The 20585-nt window shown below is 39.2% G+C and overlaps 1 protein-coding gene across 1 annotated transcript in view; it reads left to right on the plus strand.

The window, feature by feature from the left end:
• The window catches only part of ZNF277 (zinc finger protein 277), a 32517-nt gene that overhangs the window by 6090 nt on the left and 5842 nt on the right, over nucleotides 1–20585 (plus strand). Inside the window, exons 5-7 of the mRNA XM_009635336.2 lie at nucleotides 11679–11770; nucleotides 13132–13242; nucleotides 16414–16546. Of these exons, the coding sequence (XP_009633631.2) occupies nucleotides 11679–11770; nucleotides 13132–13242; nucleotides 16414–16546 (336 nt within the window). The remainder of the gene's footprint in view (nucleotides 1–11678; nucleotides 11771–13131; nucleotides 13243–16413; nucleotides 16547–20585) is intronic.

The following is a 20585-nucleotide window of genomic DNA, read 5'->3' on the forward strand; positions in this document are numbered from 1 at the left end:
GGGAAATTAGGAAAATAAGACTCAGTGTGCGAGACTGTGAAAAGGGAAGGTGATACTTACTTACAAAATCTTCAAGCAAGTTGTTTTTGTGCATTCACGCTCTCTTACCCAGGTTTCATTAATTCACACTCTCATGCTCACAAGCACTACAGTGCATGAGTGGAGGAAGTCTGACCAAGTATTGTTTCTGGGAGATGCAAAGGACAAGAAATGCCGGCTGTTAAGTCCTCATGAACCACTCTGGTTCTTCTCGCTTGGCGATGGCAACCTAGTACTTTGGACAGACCTCTCATATCTTTTAGGAGTTGTCAGTTCTGGATGGGTGGGCCTTCTCGTTAAGCTTTTGCTGACTTCAGCTTCTATAAGTCTTACTCCAGGTTGCTGACCACTGGTTTTTTTTCTTGTTTTCTTGTCCAAAGAACACATCTGTAGTCTGTTTTTGCTGTTGGGCTAATTTAAAAATGAATGTTATGTGATACATAGCAGCCTTCTTGCCGGTCTCCTCGTGTTAGGATGCAGGGTCTTCTGCTGGCCAAGTACTGTGAGGCACTAGAGTGCAGGCCTTATGGTCTTTACATAAATATGTTCCTCAGTTTACTGCTGGTGGCTACGTCCTGGGAATTGTCAACACGGGCTTTTTAACCCTTTGTTATGCTGTTTCTTCTGTTATGTTGCTATTACAAGTCCGTACACACACAGCATTGCAACTAGAGACACTTTAAATCATAAGCATTCAGAACGAAGGAGATGTTTGCAAAAAACAAATTCTAGTCCCCAGGAAGATTGGGATTGGCAGGCAAAATGCATTTGGTTCAACTACCCTGTGAGTGCTGTTTCAGTTTGCTGGCTTAAGTAATGTTCTGCAGTTCTCAGCACATGTCAAGCGAATCCCCAGAACCTGTGGAGTATGTACAAGTCTTACACAGCTCTCCATAGGATCCTAGCTCCTGCAAAGGAGAATTGTGGTAGTTCTGCCACTGAGGATTTTCCATGGATTTGGAGTTGCCTCAGCTGAAATCTTCATTCCTGTGTAGGTCCATTGGAGTGGCATGGACTCAGAACAAAGCAGCTGATGCAGTCATGCCTAGCATGCTTCTCTTCCATTTCAGCGTAGGAGAAGCCATCCTGGATCAGTAAAAAACGTTTGTCTAGATCAGTATCTTATCCTTGACAGCAGCAAATTGTCTATGGTATTTGCCCTCTTCTGATCTGGTGGTGATTCTTTCTCAAAATATTCTCCTAGTCTCCAGCCATTGGCAGCTCAAGAATTTCCTAATTCAGCAACATTGTATCTGTGTTTATTAACACAACAGATTTTTCTTTCATGAACCTCCAACTCTGAACCCACACAAGCTTCCAGTATGCACAGCTTCCTGCAGCAGTGAGTTGCAGCTTAACTACGCACTGGCAGAGAATCATCGGTTTGGTCCTTTTGAAACACCTGGCTGGTTTGTGTATTAGAAGAGGTAGAGAACAATTCGTCCTTAATCTTACCCAAACCATTCATGAGTTTTCTCCTGATTTATCTACCTTACCTTATGGCTTTCATTAGTCATGTGCTGAAGTGCACTCTCATGGTAAAGAAGGCCGACAGCATCCTGGGTTACAGTAGGAAGAGTGTTGCCAGAAGGTCAAGGGAAGTGATCTTTCCCCTCTACTCAGAACTGCTGAGACCACATCTGGAGTGCTGGGTCCATTGCTGGGCTCCCCAGTACAAGAAAGATATGGACTTACTTGAGGAAGTCCAGCACGGGGTCACAAAGATGGTTAAGGGACTGCAACACCCTTCATACAAGGAGAGGCTGAAAGAGCTTGGACTGTTAAGCCTAGAAGACAAGGCTCAGGGGGTAGCTTGTCAATGTGTATAAATATTTGATGGGAATGAAGAAGAGGGAGTCGGATTCTTCTCAGTAGTACCCATCAACAGGACAAGAAGCAACGGGCGTGAATTAAAAATCAGGGAATTCCCTCTGAAAGCAAGAAAACACTTTTTTACTGTGAGAGTGGTCAAACAAACAGAACAGGTTGCCCAGAGAGGTTGGAGAGTCTTCATCTGTGCAGATATTCAAAACATAACTAGGCAGAGTCCTGGTAACCAGCTCTAGGTGACCCTGCTTGGGCATGGGGGTTGGACTAGTTGCTCTCAAGAGGTTCTTTCCAACTTTAGTGATTCAGTGATTTGAGGTTGAGGATGCTGCCTATTTGGTAGTTCTTCACTGTGCATCATTGTTGCACTTCTCTGTACCTTTTCCAGTTCCCTATAATCCCTCTGAGGTTGTGAAAGACATCTTGAATATTGCATGTGGGCATGCAGTGTCATAACGATGTTCATTTCCCAAGCATATATGATGTTGTTTGTGGCTTTGAGGAAGGAAAGAGGGTCGTGATTGAGCATGCAGCTAATGTTTTCATAGAGCTATCTATTGTAATAGTAACTCCTGGCTGCTACACATCGGACTGTACTTTTTCTTTTTTTAAAGGGCATTTGTTTCTGGTTTGTGGTGTTTTGTGCTATGCAGTCCTATTCCAACTAGGCTTTCTCTCTGCTGCCAGTGTCAAGGGAGTGCAGAGTCTGTTGGCAGGTGAGCCATTTCATCTCTGCAAATAGACATTTCCTCAAATTCAGAAGAGAGTGCAGGATTTAGCCCAAAGCAAGTGCTGGTTTTGTTTACAGAATAATTGAGTTAGAAAAGAAAGAGGTATGCATTCTTATTATGATGTGAAATAACCTTTGCTATTAAAACAGTTTTAAATATCAGAATTATATCCTCCTTTTTTACAGAAGGATTTTGTGAAATGGAGCTGCAGCTGTAGTTGAGGCTAATGCAGTCACCACTTTAGTTACAGCAATAAAGTCTGTTTATTTTTTCATTTCCTTTTCCTGCAATCTGAGTGTTGACTTGCAAGTTAAATAGTTATTTTGCTTTGCAAAGTCTTTTACCTCCAGACAAGTCCAGCAATTAAGAGTGAGCTGGCAAATGGGCTCATGTGAGTTGCACAGAATAAAGACCAGAACTATACAACTTTCGGTGATTTTTCTGCAGCCTTTGAATCCTAACTGCTGTCTCCAACAGAAAGCCCAAACAAGGACAAATGTTGTCTTTAAAATGTGCTAGCTGAAGCATTTCATTTTGCAGTTTTGAAACTCCAGTTTAGGAATATTTCAAGCTGTATTGCAGCAGGGGAGCCAGCCAAGGTGGATGTCGTGCAGAGACATTATGGTGACTGTGATGTATTGAGGGAGGCCAAGGAATGAGCCTGAACTAGGTTAGAGAGCGCAGCTTGCTCAAATAGCTGACAAGGCTATGTAATACAAAACAGATACAGTCTTTTGGAAAAGCACAGGCTTGACAAAGAATTTGTAGTTTGAACAGTACCAAGCAAGGAAGTCCTGGCGGCAAAATTCGAGATACTAGGAGGGGCAGGGTGAGTTTAAGCCACTTGGGCTTATCTATAAGATTCTTCTAAAAAACCCCAAACCTGTTTTTTGAAAATACACACTTCCTAACACAGCACTGACCTTGTCTTGCTGTCGTGTTTACAGCTATTCTCCTGTCATGTGACTGGCAGTTTTAGGTGAAGAGGCTACTCTTCCTCCCAATAAATAGACCCTGAAGAGAAGTCTTCACCAAAACTGGAAGACGGTCTCCGCTATACTAGCTTCCCAGGATGAGCTGTTGGTGTGATCCTCAGTTTGTCACAAGCTTAAGGTTCAAGAAGTTGAAGCTATGCACTGGAAGAGATTGAGATGCTAGCCTGTTGCAATGTTGTAAGTGCTTACAGAGTAGCTAATAATGTCAGCATGTTAATACCTATATCTGAAATCCTATAGGTCCTTCATTGCCTTTGTTCAGTATTTAATTGCTTTTCTCAAGCACTCTGGAACCTTGCCCATCCTCCGTGTGTTTTTGAAGACTAGTCACGCTAATGGTCAGAAATCATTTTATCTAATTCCTTAAAGACTCTTGGGTAAACTCTGTCAGATTTGAATATGTATATCATCCAACTTTTAACTCTTTCTTACCCTTTTCTGGTCTCAGTTCTTTGTTTCTTTTGTTTTAAATGCATTTCATTAACAGTTGTGACATAATTAACCTCTCCTGCGGATACTGAAGCCCTGAATATTGCAAGCATTCCTCTTTTGTCTGTGCTTGGTCTCTTCCTACATAAAGTAATGGATCTCTGCTTTTCTTTGCCCTTTTCTTCTAATGTATTTGGGGGGGGGAGGAGGGTATTTTTTGCTGTTCTGTTTTACTGTGTTACCCTGTCTCCATCTTCTTTTGGTTGTCTTAGTTCAGACAAACTTCACCTCTCTCCTGCTTCAGCTTGGCAGCCTGTGGTACATGTCTACTGTAATTTCAACCCTCTTTTTCTTTTCATACATCTTTGCACAGTTGCTTAGTTTCCATCATATCATGAAACTCTTCCTCCCTTTTTTAATTGACTCAGCTTCCTGAACAAGCTGTGAGAATGTCTTCTACATCAGTGTCACAACACTTTTCAAAGCCCAAGTCGTCTGACCTGTCATTGATTACAGCCTCTTCAAGTGTAGGTTCTAGCCTCTATCGATTCAGTAGCGGAGTCAACTCAAGAAGAGGAGCAGTAGGGAAGAGAGGAAGAAGCTAAGAGTAAGTGGGACAGACAGCAAGGGGAACAATTCCTTACAGCCATCCCAGTTAGTCATTCCCACTGTTCACTTTGCACTTGAGGTCTGCAGACTAGGCTGGAATCAAGGGTAAGGTACAGTAAAAAACATTTTCCCTATTCCTAAGAGGCACCTTGCCATACAAAATAAGAGTCAGGAAAATGCACCTCGGAGGTTTCACAGTAAATTTATAACACTCGTATTGCAATCCTGAGGCTTTTGCCAATTCATTATAACACCAGTTAAGCTATAGTTTGGTCTTTGTACTCATTCAGTCTGCCTATGATCTGTTGTTCAGCAGATCATCCAGCTTGTCCTCCTTTTTACATCCTTTCCCCCTCACCACCACCATTTTCTTCCCAACCTCCTGTTTTTCCAGTTGGTCACAACTCTGATTTCTCTCTGATTTTTTGTTGCTGTCCTTTCAAACCTAGTTTAAAGTCTTCCCACTTAGCTGACAAGCTGATGTCCTAAGAAGTTCTTTCTCTTCTTTGTCAGAGGGGCCACTGGTAGCCTTTGTTTCCCCAGGCACTTGACGATATTCTTAAATGCTCCCCATTTTGTCACTGTTTCCATAGCTATATATATTTGTCTCCAGAAGATGTCAATCTGTGCTTGGGCCTTGAACTCAACCAAAAATATTCAGGAAAATGCTACCCGTTCCTTTTCCTACCTCATTCTTGTTCACAGCGTTCTGTGGTAACCTCTTATCTGAGTATCTAGTAAAAAGTCAGGCATGCCCACTTGGGTGATCAGTCTGTACCGGATGGAGCACTCTCAGTTTCATCTCCAGATAGGCAGCATCTCTTGGAAGATAACTGGTCATTGCCCCATTACTTTCCTCTCTTCTCTGTCCCAAAAGTGGGTCTCTAATGCCATCATCCTTCATTCCTTAGTGACCAGTTTTTGACATGCCAGTCTGTCTGTCTAGCCAGTGGGGCTCTGTTTGTGACATTCCTGAACTATGTATGAATTTTCACATTCACTGGATGAAAGGGAAAAGTGCACAAAGTAGTCAGCAAGCACGTGTATGTTGGATGGTATGACAGCTGGCTTGAAAAGAGTTGAGTGTTCTCCAGACTGGACGTCCTATCCTAACAATTTTTTTGTATTCCCATGCACGCTTTGGCTAAGCCATTTCCTGAAGGGCTTCTCCAACAGGCATCTCTGATAATATTAAACAAAAGACAGTCTTCTTGAAATATCATTAGAGAGGACATGATAATGATTACAGAGTTGGAAGATTATTTTTTTCTGTACTCAAGAGGCAAGAGACTACTATTTGAAGTGGGCAAACGGAATACAGGGATCAGTAAGGAGAGAAGCTGGATATAGCAGTTAGGAGACAAGCTATTGATATACAGCTCAGATTGCAGGTCCTCAGAGAGACCTGAAGTTTCTGATACCATGATTCTTTGTAAATATTTTTCCTATTTAGCAGCTGCAAGCACAATCTGAAGCTCATCAGCCAATCTTTGAGGAAACGGTAGACACAAAACCAAATGTAATTCTCTTGCTCCAAGAGTAGTTTATCCTAGTGGTGTATATAATTGTCAAATAATGTGCGTGACAAGGTTTTAGAGTCTGTAGTACATCTCAAGTGTCACCAGCCTTGGTCTTTGTCTCAGTGTACTGTGCCGGTTTGTTTTATTGCCAGTAAAGTGTTTAAGCAGCTTCTTGTTGTGATCTGTCAGCATGATTTTTTTGTTTTGGTTTGGTTTTTTTTAACCGTAATCTGTTTCACTTGCTTCCTTTGCCTACAGCAATAGCTAGTTTCTGTGAGCACTCAGCAGGGGAATGTAACTCTTGTTTAAATTGGAAGAAACTACAACTAAAGATACACACTGTGTGTTTGAAAGATCACCTAGGAGAGCTTGAAAAAATATGTATACTTATTGTGAAGTCTCTTACCATGTATTATTTAGATCCAAATTGACACCCACATCTCTGGTAGCACCTTGTTTCTCAGGCAGACACTCTGATTTCGGTGTTATTAATGAGTCCGTTATCACAACAGAAGGAATGCGGCCTGTGATCAAGCACTCTTCACAACAGTGTGACTGAGTGCTCAGATGTTTGAGTCCTTCACGCTGTAACATTTATGGTTTCCTCTTCAAAGGAACATCTTTAGGCAAACTGCCTCCCCGGAGGATATAGCACCATTTATAAAAAGCTGTCATTGGAACTTCTCTTAAGTGATCATTTGTATAACATGCTGTCTTTCTAGTCTCTTGCCTAGAGAGGATGAGAGTGAAGGACCAGAACTGGCAAGGCAGATGCCAGCAAGAACTCCAAACTACAACATGCTCTTGCCCCAATCCAGCCCAGTACTGAAATGCTAAAAGTGGGACTACTTGTATGTCTTTGGACAAGAAACTTTAGATTTTGGCCTGTCAGGCCCCATGGCAGTATTATTTTTTTTTTCAGTCCTGAATATCTTAAAGAAGACACGTACTGCAGAAGAAACTTTACATTTTGGCCTGTCATATGGCAGTATTATTTTTTTTTTAGTCCTGAATATCTTAAAGAAGACACGTACTGCAGTTAGTTCAATTTTACAGAGTGAACTGCAGAATCCTGTCCTCCAATGCACAAATGGGTCCCTGGACGGAGGAATGATAAATTCAGGTCTCACTGCAGTCAAAGTCACTGCATGGTCTTGTCCTAAACGGCAGTGTAATCTGCCTCTATCTTGGACCTAGAGAAGTACTTTCAGCCTTAATTTCTTATGTATCCAAAGTGCTGTGATTATAAAGAGACAGGGTTTGGAGAAAGAAGTATATTTTTGTTGGACTGACTGATGTAGTCGGAAAAAACAGGCAAAATTCTTCCTTCAGGTTGGAATAAAAAGCAGCAAAACTTGTGCTGAATACTGGTTGTGAATGGTTGTTCCATGTCAGTGATCCAAGCCATGCATTTAAATAGCTACGTAAATTATTTATGAGGGCCCTGTTAGTAAACGAGTTTATGATAAAAAAAAGCAGTGGTCTGACAGCAATGAAGACAATTTAGCATCTGGCATACAGTGTCTGTTGGAGGGAAGGGTAGCAGGAATCACAATATCAGAAAAGTCTAATGTGCCATAAAACCAACTGTCCTGAGTCCATAGCTTTTGGCATTTGATGGAGTTAGGTTTTCGTCTTACCTTTTGAAGGCATTTTGTATGTCATGGATGTCTCTTGAACTATAGACCAGAGACGAAGCAATTGTTTAGGGAAAAGTGCTTACTAGCTGCAAGTATGCATTTTTCATCTTTTACTGATTATCGGTGTGAATTCTTGCTGATGCATAGTGCTTAAGCACTTCTGGAAAAAAAAAAAAGGGTAATTTCCTCCAAAATATTTCTTCCTAGGAGAGGAACAGGCACATTTTTTTTCAGGCACATTTTAAATTACCACCTCCTAGGAGAAAGTCTGCACTCTTTACAACCTCAAACTGAGCATCTTGAATGTGCAGGGCATTTTTTAGACTCCAAATTACAAATCGTCATGCAAATGATCAAATTTCTTTTGTATTAGCAGTTTAGTGCGCTGATATATTTAAAGATGATCATTAGTATAAATCCTTGCATGTCCTTACCATGCTTTTTTTGTTTTATTAGTTAAAACACAGAATAGATAGTATTTTGTAATTTGGTTGGATTTTTTTATGATAGATCACCCACAGAGTAGAAAATATATGACTGAGAGCTGTAGAAGAGGGTTTTTTCCAGACAGAAAAAAAGGGAAATTGGATTAAAACTGAATTTGATGTTATTGAATACTTCAAGTACTCCTGCAAAGCAACTACATTTTTGTTGCATGTAAGTATGATCAGTAATATCCAGCTTCCATTTGCCGTGTTTGAAGGTGATCAACCGCTTTAGAGAATTTTCCTAAAGCTATTCCATGGCAGGCTGCTAACTGCCACGGTCATATCTATGGCTTATTTGAGCTAGGCTCTGTCTAAAAATGTGCTTCCAAGATCTTGTCATCTAGCAGTACTTACTTTTGACAAAGCCTGGTTGATCTCATGAGCTTCATGTGCTTGTGGGGGCAAAGAGTTTAGACTAAAAACCTCTGTAATTGAAGTTCTGCTTTGTATCAGCAGGGATATCTGTTCTGTCAATGGTTGTTTCACAACTAGTTTGACAGCCTTCCGTGAAGTAATGGATTTTGGAGTGGGAGGTGGCAACTCATAGAATGTGGCAGAAAGAGCGGAGGACAAATAGCCATCAGAACATCTCACAAAAGATAAAAAGAGATGATGGGGTCAGGAATTATTCAACAAACTGTATCAATATTGCAAACTATTTTCCTAGTATCAAGCTATGGCATTTGATTCACTTAGTTTTGTAGTGTTCTGGATTACCTTTTCTGTCTGTGCTCAATTCTTTTATTCATTATGGAAAAAGAAAACTAATATATGTATATTTTGTGATCTGTTTACTTTTTCCTCAAGTGACTTTGCCCTCTCATTCTCTGACACTTTGATATGACACCGTATCCTAAATGAATTATGGAAAATATTCATGGCTGAAATGTTTGGGGTTTTTTTTGTCTTAGTATCAACCATGAATTAATGCTAACAGCCCCAACAATTCCAACGGGTTGGAAACCGGTGTGGGTATTAAATTAAATTACTCAATTCCTGTCTCATAATTTCAGTTTAAGCTTGACTTTCATTACCAGCTGAAAGTTATTGTAATTGCTATTCTCCCTTCAGAGTCCCAGGAATGGAGCGGAGGTGGAAGGATGTTTGGGAGTGTCTGTAGGGAAGAACAGCAGACCTCTTTCTTTAAGCTGTACTTGACTTGAACCAGTGCTTTTAATTCCTCACTTGTGCAAGTACCAGGTTTGCTTGCTGGCTCAGAAAGCTCCCTTTAGAAATGAATGATGCCAGCATCTGCTAAAAGGAGTGTCTGCCTTGGAAAATACTTTTTAAACTCCGTTGAGTAAATTGATAAAGCAACGATGCTGGGTTAGTGAGAGCTTCCCAGCTGCCAAGCGTGCTGGTGTAGGGGCAGACGGGAAGGGTGAGAGCGCAGGGTAGCAGGAGCCCCGTCTGCATGGAGGATGCTGTATGCTTCTCCTTCCCCCTCAGGCACAACTGGGACCAGCAGCACACCAGGGCTCCAGTGAGCAATTTGTATGAAATGGGAATCTGGCAGCCAAATATTGCAGAACATTTTTTTTTTCCCCTCTTCACACAATTAGGAAGCTGCGTTGGCATAATGTTAATGGGAGGGGGGGGGTGTTTAAACCCTTGCTATGTTAATGATTGAATTGCACGTGGTATCTTTTTTATTTTCTTTTAGATTGTTTCTAGTGCCTTTTACAAAATATATAAACTATACACGCAGGCGCCTCCACATTCAAGGACAGCCACACTGCATCAGACGTGCTGCTGCGCGCAGAGAGGTGACCGCTACGAGTACCAGAGAAAGCCTGGTTGTTACCGACATGCCATGGGGTCTTCACTGCCCATGCGGAGCAGACAGATAGATATCCTTACTTAATTGCGTCTCTGCTGAAGGGCTCTCACAAGATGCGTTATGCTCCATTTATCTCTTTCAAGAGTCAGCCCTGAAAAATAGGAATTCATATTTCTGTTAGTTGACGTTTTGCATAACGCAGCGGGACGTGAGCGGATGTGGCCTGGAATTTGAGTATAGGCGCTGCTGAGCAGGACTCCAGCAGAAAATGTGCACCTTGTAGCGCAAAAGCAAAGAAAAAAGCCCCAGGATCTGCATTTTCAGGGTAACAGACTCTTAGCCGATGTGCAACAGCTACGGCTCCCAAATTGTGTAGTTGAATATGGGCCCTAAAAGGGGCCAAGGCAATGGGGTGTGGTGTGGTAGGTCCGCACCAGCCCATCCATGCTGCAGGACACAGTTGGGCCTGTGATGATGATAACTCAAGCCTTCCTCTCATTTCTTTTTTTTTTTCCCTTTCTTTCTTTTTTCCTTCACTTTTCTTTCTTTTCTGCCTTCTATGGAGCTTACCCAACAGGCATAGCTGAATGTGAATTTAGACTTAGACTGTGGGCAAGTTTGGGCATTAATCCACACAAAAAAGATACTAAAGAGGCAGGTGAGAAACACAAAGCTCCACTGTTGCAGGCTCTAAGGAGATAAAGAGATTGAGAAAATCCCCTAAGAAATTCAGAAATTCAGTCAGGATCCCGAATGTCAGAAAGCAGGCAGTAGCACCTCTACATTGCAGAGAAAATAAATCCCTTACCAGTTATCGGTACTTAAAAAACAAGTACTGGGTAGTGTATTGCCAGGCTAAAAATATGCTAAGTTTTAATCCAAACACCAATTCTCCCATGTCCCGGATGATTATGGCCTTTCTGTCTGAGGTGTATAGTAACTCCACAGTATAACTACACTGCTGCTGTTACAGGACCAGAGAAAATCATCCGGTTCCATGATTTTGTTCTTGTTAGGAAAATTGTGGTCAGGTGTTGCGAAGTGTGTAGCCTAGCCTGTTGTTCTACATTAAACAGGACCAGTGGTAAAGGCAATCAGCTTCTCCTTTTCCCTGAGTTTATTACACGCCATAGCTCCTTGCAGGAAAACTGCCAGGGCTCTTGTCATTGTTCCGTGTTATGAAAAAGTCCTCTAGATTGCCTGCAATTAGCCGTGTAAAATTGAGTTTATCATTCCACTGGGTGTTATATGGTTACCCATAAACTTGCTGTCTGATACTAGAGGTAAACCTGAACCTAAGTTGAAACAATAAGCTGATATGTTATATACAGAGTCATTAAGTAGCTGCGTAAAATTTTATTGTGTATTTGTTTCTTGCACCTTGCATAATACCTGGAGAATTTTAATGGAACTTGACTGGACCGCATACTGCCTTTGAAGAAACTTGCAATTTTTGTGAGGACTCACCCTCAAAAGATACTAACATCTGGTTTGTGTCAGCAGCACATTTAAATTTTGTATGTCCACTGCTACCAGTAAGGACAAAGAGGTATAATAAGCTTATGTGATGGAATGATCATTGTTTTTTATCTGAATGACTGTATCTCTTTCTTTTCGTAGAGAGAAATTCTAGAACAGCAACAGCGAGAGAGATATGACATAAGTTTTCATAGTATGTGTATGTTCTGTGATCAAGAATTCACAGGGAACAGGTTTGTTTATTGACTTTTTTTATCTTTTCATATCTGCTTGGGATTTTTGTTTGTGGTTTTAATGTCATCAAACCAGTTACTGCCTAATGGTACAGCTCCGAAGATAGAATTCTTTTTAAGGTATAGTTTAAGTATTTCTTTCAACTGCAGTGCCATTTTAAATAGACCCCATACACGCTTCTCAAGCCTTTAATTATTCCAGTACAACTTTTTATACTGCATGGTAAGCTGGAGTTGGGAACTGCACCATTTTAAAGAGACACAGGTTTTTTTGTGGCAAAGAGAGCTGTTTAAGCCAGTATGGCTGTTAAAAAAGTATTTCTATCCAGTTACACATTCTCCTGTTTAAGCCTCACCAAACCAGTGTGAATTTGAAGACTGTATGAAAAAGAGGGCAGGAAAATCAGAGTGACAGTGGAGTGCTTTGCATCAGTCAAGTGCAAGCGGGAGCTGTGGTCAAGTCCTTGGTCCGATGAAAGTTTGGTTTTACGCAGTACGTCTGTTTCAGTCTCTCCCTGAATGTCTGTTTGCATGGGAAGTTCTGGTACTCTGGGAAGGTACCAGAGAGAACCTGGGGTCATGTTCCTGCAGGTCTTCCCAAAGCTGTGTGAGTGTCCTATTCTCTTTACTGCCTGGTGTAGTGAAGTTCACATCATTCAGCGCCAAGAACTTCATCCTCCACTTACTCTTGGGTTTCGCAGAATATGTGATTTGAAAATCATGCCTGGACTGTGGTAAAAGCAAGGCCCCAGCAGTGTTAACACTTGGATGTTTCTTTAGTTCCCTAAATGCAGAAGTTGAGGCACCTAAGGAATTAAGCAGTATACCTCTATTAGAAAAATAACTCACTTGAACATCCATTATGTTTGTTCATGCATATTTCTGAGTGCTGTTTGTATTACTAGTGCTGTGTGAAGCAATATTGATGTAAAAACGTATCACACCCAAGAATTTCTGCTTTGTTAACCAGCATAGAGAAAACTGATAAATGGCTTTTTAGGTTGTTTCTCAAGACGGTTGTTTGAAACATGCAATTTGCGTATTCAAATTAATAAATGAGCTTTGCTAACAGTGAGGGTCAAAACAAACTATATTGTAATTTTCATTCAAAGGATTATATTTCATGCATGAGGATTAAGCAGTTGAAATGTTACTGCATGTTCAGCAGAGCTGAAATTAAAAACTTCCTATTTCAATAAAATTACATTCTTTTTTTCTAGCAGTGGCAGCAACACTATTAGTGTTTATTTAATGTTGGCTTTTATGCATTCTTAGAGCAATTGGTTTATTTGAAGTCACTAATTGAATAATTCTCATATGTATTCAAAAATAGTAATGTTCTTTTTGAATGTCTTTTGTAGATCTGTCCTTCTCAATCATATGGCAAGAGAACATTCTTTTAACATTGGGCTGCCAGATAACATTGTGAATTGCTGTGAGTTTTTGGCTTTATTACAGGAGAAGCTCGACAAGTAAGTAGTTTTTAGTTTGTTGGGGTTTTTTTAATGGACTTAGGTCATATTTCTTTTCACCTTGGCAATAAATTGAGTTAAAATTAATTCAACATTCATGGTTAGTTAAGAAGAAACAAAGAGAAAATGTAAGCTTATTGTGAGTGCTCTTAGAAGGCTTTTTGTTGACTTACTGAAAGCTAATTCATAACAATTTGTAGTATGTGTTTGCTGGAAAAACGGAGTCACTCACAGTGCTTCAGTTGTTAGGCATTGCACAGTTTCCATTGACATCAATAATAGCCCGTCCCTTTTTCTCATAACTGTTAGAGTTAATGTTCTTCTTTCTCATCATAACAATCTTTTTGCTAAACATCTCTTTAATCACTGAATGCAGCGTTCTTATGCCAATCTTCATTTGCCTCTTTATATACTGATAACATGGGAAGTTTGGTCTCTCCCTTCTCTGCTGCTTACAGAGACCATCCCAGAGCAGGAGGGGAAAGCCAATGTATATGCTGCCTCAGAAACATGAGGTGGCTGAAGAAGTTAAATTGGAATTTGGGAAAAGAATTTGGGTAGCAAAGAGCAAGAAACTCTTCACTTTGGGTTTCATTTGCAAGTATCTGAGTGCCATTTGTGGATTTTTTAAGTGGGACAATATGAAGTATGCCACAAATATAAATTGGGCTCTAGCAGCAAATAGGCTTCCTTAAGAGTTCAACTGTAGCTTTAATATGTTTATTAGATTTTAATACAACCTGTAATCAAAGACTGAAGGAGAAATTTGCCTCCATCTTAGGTTTAGTTAGGAAAAGCCACAGAACACTGGGATTTGTGAAAATTGGGATATGGATTAAATTAAATAACCTTCCAAGTAAACTTAGGATCCATTGGTTTGTACATCTGGAAAAAAAAAAAAAAATCAAAGGGTGGGAAAGCCAGCAGTGCTCTCTAATTTAGTTTTTGGCCTGACAAAGAATGTACAGTCGCAACAGATACAGGTTAACTTCTTCCAGAAACGAAGATGTATTAAGAATGCCGTTTATGTCATAGGCGTTGCTTAATGCACTGAGGTACCCTGCTCACTGATAAATTGCAGCTTTAGCATGTATCAGTAGGACCTGAAGGTTTCATTTAGATGGAGGTTTCTTAAAGCCAGTCCTTTCTGTAGTTAATACACATGCTGAAATTGCTTCCACAGCAGTGAAAGGCCGCTCCTCCCACTGCTAAGAAAAGACTTAATAGTTATGCTAGTAGAATAGTGCCTGAAAATATTATTAAGAGGTGAAAAATCTTGTTTCAGGCAAATAGAATGACTACATTGTGTATGCTGAGGAAAAGCGTTACTTACTCTTCCTGGGAATGCCTTTCACAAGTAGAGCAAACACTTTGCTGCTAACAGGTGGAGCAAAGCAGATATTAAAATTTATAGACATATTCTGCCATTGGACCTACGATTCACCAAGGCAATATTTAGATTTTGAGGCTGCAAGCACAAGGAGAACTCAAAACTTCCTTAACAGTAAGCCTAAATGTTACAGCAGTTCTTGGAAGGCAAAAAGGTACTGAGAATCCTGAATTGCTGCTCCAAATGAGAGCTGAGGGGAATCTGGATGCATCTTTGCTGAAGGAGTATGAGGGTTTTCAGGGTATAGGTACAGACCTTCTAGGCACAATATCAATGCTTTTTGTGGGGGCAAATGCTTGAGTAAGAAAATAATTTTCTTCTTCGACATCTGTATCTTAAACCCTGGGGAAATCACAGAAAAGCCTGACCCAGACACTGTTAAAATTTCTTCTGACTGTACAATCAAGCATGCTTTCATCTGTGAGTAAAGGAAAGAAAAAAGAAAAGGTGATAGTTTTAATTCAGAGCTATTGCATTTTTTTAATATCTGTGGGTTTTGTGTCTTAAAGTGCTGTCATTTATCCCTCCCATCAATTTTTTTTCCTACTAATCTGCATTTCCAATACAAAAATATAATGCCACAGTTACAAAGCTTTTATTTAATGAAAAATTATTTTCTAGGGGTTTTCCTGATCCCCTTGCAAAGATAATTTTTCAAACAGTCCAAGAAACTGTCTCCTATCTGGGTAGGATATGTAAGCCATCACTATAAGAAAATGTTTTAGCACCTTTGCTGACTAGAGGCTCAAGACCTACATCCATTAAACAAGGATGTTCCTGTAAGCTCAGGGCTCTGCTGCGTCTCTGCCATAAAAAAAATGACCATCATCGATTTGAAGGAAAATTGCCCATTTGGGCTGAAATGCAGATTACTGTCCTCATAGCTCATTGTCTGAGTCAAGAGATTTGACTTAATGCTCTATAGGCTCAGCTTCCAGGTGTCAGTTGATACTACAGTGGAGACAACAGTTATTTTATAGTGCTCCTAATAAGATAAATTAAGACAGCGTGTGTACTTCTGTTTTGTTTGAATTGCTCTAGATGACATCCTGTGGTAAAATTCTCATTTGTAATGAATGTTTTCACCTTCTCAAGTAATGTGTGTGTATATATAATAATTCATGTTTATATATGTGTATATATGTATGTACATATATGTATGTATATACATATACATGAATTATTATATGTGTGTGTGTGTATGAATTTATTTACTAAATTTGATTTCTCAGGATTTTAAAGCCCATTGATCACCCTGGCAAACTTTTATTTACCCTCCCTGTTGAGTTAGAAGTATAAAACTTTCTGGTTAGCTAATTTAAATTGTTTTTAAAGATATGTAGCACATTTAGAGTTCATTTTTTTTCACTCTAAATTACAAAGAAACAATTACTGGTGGAATGGATGCCAGCATAAGTGCATGCCGAGTTAAGAGGTCACATGTTGACCAGTCAGCACCCTTCTCATGCCCTTGGTAGGACAATTTGGGGGAATCAGAATTTTCTCCCACTTTGCATGCGGGGCACATGGTAAACTTTTTTATTATCTACTTTTTCATTTTATGCCATTTTATTTCATTTTATGTCTCTGTGTTTCATTGACTCTACTGTGATATAAAATTATCTTGTACTTTTTTTTTCCCAAATAAACTTTCTTTTTCATTTAGCTTGCTCTCACATGCTTAGGATAAATCTTACTGTATATATCTCCAGCTAATTTAGGGATATTATCGTGTTCTATTTTTGTTTTAACATGGTGACCTGTTTACCTTTTTTTCTTAGTTTACAGTGTTTATACTGTGAAAAAGTCTTCAGAGACAAAAACACACTTAAAGATCACATGAGAAAGAAGCAGCATCGCAGAATCAATGCCAAAAACAAAGAATATGACAAATTTTATATCATTAATTACTTGGTAAGTGGCTCTATTAGTAAATTGACTAAAGAGATACAGACAATATCTTGTTAAAAGTGAGTAATTCCAAACCAGCAATTAGTACAAAGGTCAAAAATCAAATGAAGGGCTCTTAAGAAATATGCTCATTTATGGTATGATATTCTGGATAATTGTTAAACTAAGGAATAGTAAACATTTGTTGTTGAGAATTGATTTTGAGAGATGCAAGAATGCAGCTTGAAGAGGTGCTAATCATCATGTCATTAGTGCTCAGTCTCTGCTTTAATAACCAGAAGGGAAAATGAGATAAAGTAATGAAGTAAATGGAGGTCTAACTTGAATGCCATTGGCTTTGAGCTTGTTTTCTATAAACTTGAAGCTGGAAGTGCTCTTTGGAGCATAAATTAAATCCAAAAAGGAGGAAAATGAAAGATACATAGATGCAACAAAAAGTAAGTGTTCGTTTTTAGCCTCCAGGTAGGTGTATGTTGCTAGGTAGTAATATTTTTTATCTCAGGCCTTTGAGAGTGTGTATGCATGTGTGTGTAACAGATTTTCACTTGCTGTCTTCAACTTGTGAATATAGGAGCTGCTTCAAAAGCTGCTACATTCTGTGCCAGAAATAACTATATTTCACCTGAACTAGTCTTTGTGCCTTCTACGTGTGTGAATATCCAGGTTATAAATAGGCATCCTTGACTATTTTACCTACTCTCTCCCTTTAATTTCTCTCCCTGGATTTTACCTTAGTACAAAGAACAAAAAGTTGTATGTTTAATGCTTTGTCAAGTATCTTCTACCCAAGATGGAGTGAATTCCCTCTGTGATCCTGTATACTTCTCTTCCAAAGATCAGTGATCTGAGGCCTATATTTTCTTGTCTAGGTATTCAAATATCAGTGCATGAAAAACTTTAAAAAATGTTGCGTGAGATTAAATTTTTCAGTAACATGAAATGTTAGGATAGTTCCTATGTAGCAGAAAGTCTTTGTTTTCACAATAGCCTTTGGTAAACCCTCTATTTTTGCACAAAGGAGAAGATTAAAGGGAGGAACTTTAATTTATTCACTGGGGGTTCAGTAGATTGGCCTTTACAAGTAAGGAGAAATAGCATTATTCTCTGCTGCACATGTGTAGTCTACAGTAGATTATATTAACGTGATAGGGTTCTTTTTTTTTGAGATGAGTCTATATTCAGTGAATTCTAGATCTTATTCAGGGCCTGCTTTCTGTAATGACTTGACACAGTGATTTTCCTTCCTCTCCTGCAGCACTTCGCAATTTACTAGAGGATATTTTTTTTAACGTGTACTATCAAGCTTTACTGACTTCTCAATGAGTCTTAAAGATCTGTGCTTCACATTGCTCTAAATGTCCAGGGGAATTACACAATTTCACAGACACAGATGTGGATTAGATATCTTATCTGAAATGACAGATGTACCATTTCAAAATTTACTACTGAATTCATCTTGACCTAAAGATGTAGGCATACAGTGTATCTATTTTTTTGTATGTTTTCACAGAAAAGTTTGAATTTTGAGAATGTAACAAAGATCTTTCCATATGCCAGTTTGATCAAGTTTGTTTTCATCATACAGAGACTCTAAGCCTAAGGAGGTCTCTAATGATAAACATCAATATTATCAGTCTTAGCCACTTTGCTTTTAGGATGTGCACCATAAAGTTTTTCTATTGACCACTAGATATTAAGTTATTTAAATGGGTAGTTCTTTAGTACAACCATCTTACAGACATTATTGTCCTTTTTTTATGATTTTCCATTACATATTATCTTCACCAAGCACTGCATAAAGTAGTCTTATTAAGCTGGAACTGGCAGTTTCCTTTATTTTGTGGCTTTTGTACTGAGAGGTTTTAAGGGCTTTTTGTTCAGATGTCCTGAGAATGTCTGCTGAATTGCCTCATGATCTTCTGGCCAGTTCTTACTTGTGTTTTTAAGCTGATGGCAGAGCTCCCGTTGATTTCATTTAGAGCAGTAGGCTTGCCTGCCTTCCTCCTTTCCCTCCATTCTGTTTTTGGCTTCACTTGTGTTTCTAGAAGTGCAGTTGTGAGAATCTTGTTTTCATAACATAAACATTTTATTCTGTGTTTTGGTAATTCCCTCCCCTAAATTTCCAATTTGTCATAGCAATGAGTAATGTAAGTACAAATTCCTTTGTAAATATTCTGAGACTTTCTATGACTTCTGTCATGACCTACAAGCTGCTTTGATTTGTCTACCCCCATATTATTGATCTGTTCTGTTGCTCACAGGTTAGCGTTAAAACAGTATTACACGTGATCTTTAGTAGGAGTGGAAGCTTTTTTTGCCATGCGTATGTATAATAGATTTCTTTCATAAGCAAGTATCGGAAGTTTATTATTAGATAGTTACATCTGAGTGGAAGTTTTGCAGTTATGCAAATTACTTGAAAGGCAGTGGGGTCACTTACCCAGTGGATTTGGAGGTCTTTTGTCAGTATTGGGTAAGTGTGGAAGATGATACCAATCCTATTTGGAAAGGCTTGAAGTATAAATTGGAAAAGACCAGTAGAAGGTGAAGAACTGAGCAGCAATGCATCCAAGATGCATATGTAGGTTGCCTTATTTTTCTTTTCTCCAGAAAAACTTCCAGCCTAATTTTCTTGTTTCTGTGCCTGTGTTAGCCTGTGGCCCCACGACTCACCTGGCACAAAGAGTGAAGTAAAAATGGAGAGGGAGGAACTTTTTAGTCTGTGGTGCTTGCTGGTGGCCATAAAAGAGCAGAAGACAGTATCAAAACACTCTCATTCCCAGCTCAAGGAACAGAAGTGGATCCAGACTGACAGGGCCTTTCTGTGTTCACCTGATTGTTACCCACAGCACTTTAAATATAAAGTATGCTTTGTAGTAAGAACAGATGTTTATTTTAAAATTGACTAATGGCATCTATCTGTAGTAATGTAACCACTATAATGAATGCACTTATGACTAAGCTAGACAGCTGAAAATGGTACCTGTTACTTACTAGAAAACTTGTTTCATAAAGCCTTTACTGTTCCTCAAAGATAAAAAGATGTTTTCTCCTTATTGCCAAGCCCTAAATCATCGTTATTATCTGTTGGGGGGCAGAGGAATTTTTTGTTACGTGAGTTACTATTTATATTTAGACTGTTTTGATTTAAGCAGGGTATATTTTGTAAAACAGTAAAGGAAAACCCTTTATCAGTTGGTGCTAGTTCAAGACAATAAAATCCCCCAAGTGGAGGAACACTTCATGTTAAAATTCATCAAATATCTATTAACGAATCTTGGGCTAAGACCATCTCTTCTATGTGATAAAGCATCTCAAAGTTCTGCAGCAATATAAAACAATTCAGACAGTCTCGGTAAGGCAGGTGAGAAGAAGGGCGAGAGGAAATGTGCAGGGGAAAGCAGCATCTGTTTGGAGTTTCTGAGCTCCACAGGCTTGGAACTACATTTGCATGTAGTTCAGTAACTGCTCTTTTGGGAAAACTGCTTGAATACCAGCTGCTGTTTCTAGTTTCTACCATCTCAGCACTTCTCAAGTTGGGGTATGCTGCCTCAGTGAAGCATGCAGACCTTCTCCCTGTAGAACCCTTAAAACTGTGCTCAAGTTCAGAAGATAAATTGTCTGTGAGTCAATTAATCTCTGTGCATTTAGACTTAATTTTGGAAGAGGAAATGAAACCACACACATTTGCCTGCTCTCCTCACTTTTCTATAGGATCCTCCTCTCTGAGAGATACACAGGAAGTATTAAAAAAACAAAAGGGTCAGTTTTCCTTGCCTGAAGTTTTTTTAATTACGCACTTTCCACTGTTTGAACTATTAACGATGTCATCTAGTTTTTCCTCTGGTTTTTTTAATAATTTCTTGGGAGTCTCTAGAGATGATTGCTGCGAGCTCTTGCATCTTGGATGAAAGAGCAAGGGAGGTTTAATACTTAACAAAGGCACCCCTGGTCCCAGGTGCCCATCAAGCTGTAGAATTGAAAAAGTGTTCTTAAAAAAAGAAAAATTAAGAAAAAATTGAAAGAGTTAAAAGAATGTTTC

The sequence above is a fragment of the Egretta garzetta genome, unplaced genomic scaffold (genome assembly GCF_000687185.1).
Source record: "Egretta garzetta isolate BGI_Z169 unplaced genomic scaffold, ASM68718v1 scaffold503, whole genome shotgun sequence".
Classification (NCBI taxonomy): Eukaryota; Metazoa; Chordata; class Aves; order Pelecaniformes; family Ardeidae; genus Egretta; species Egretta garzetta.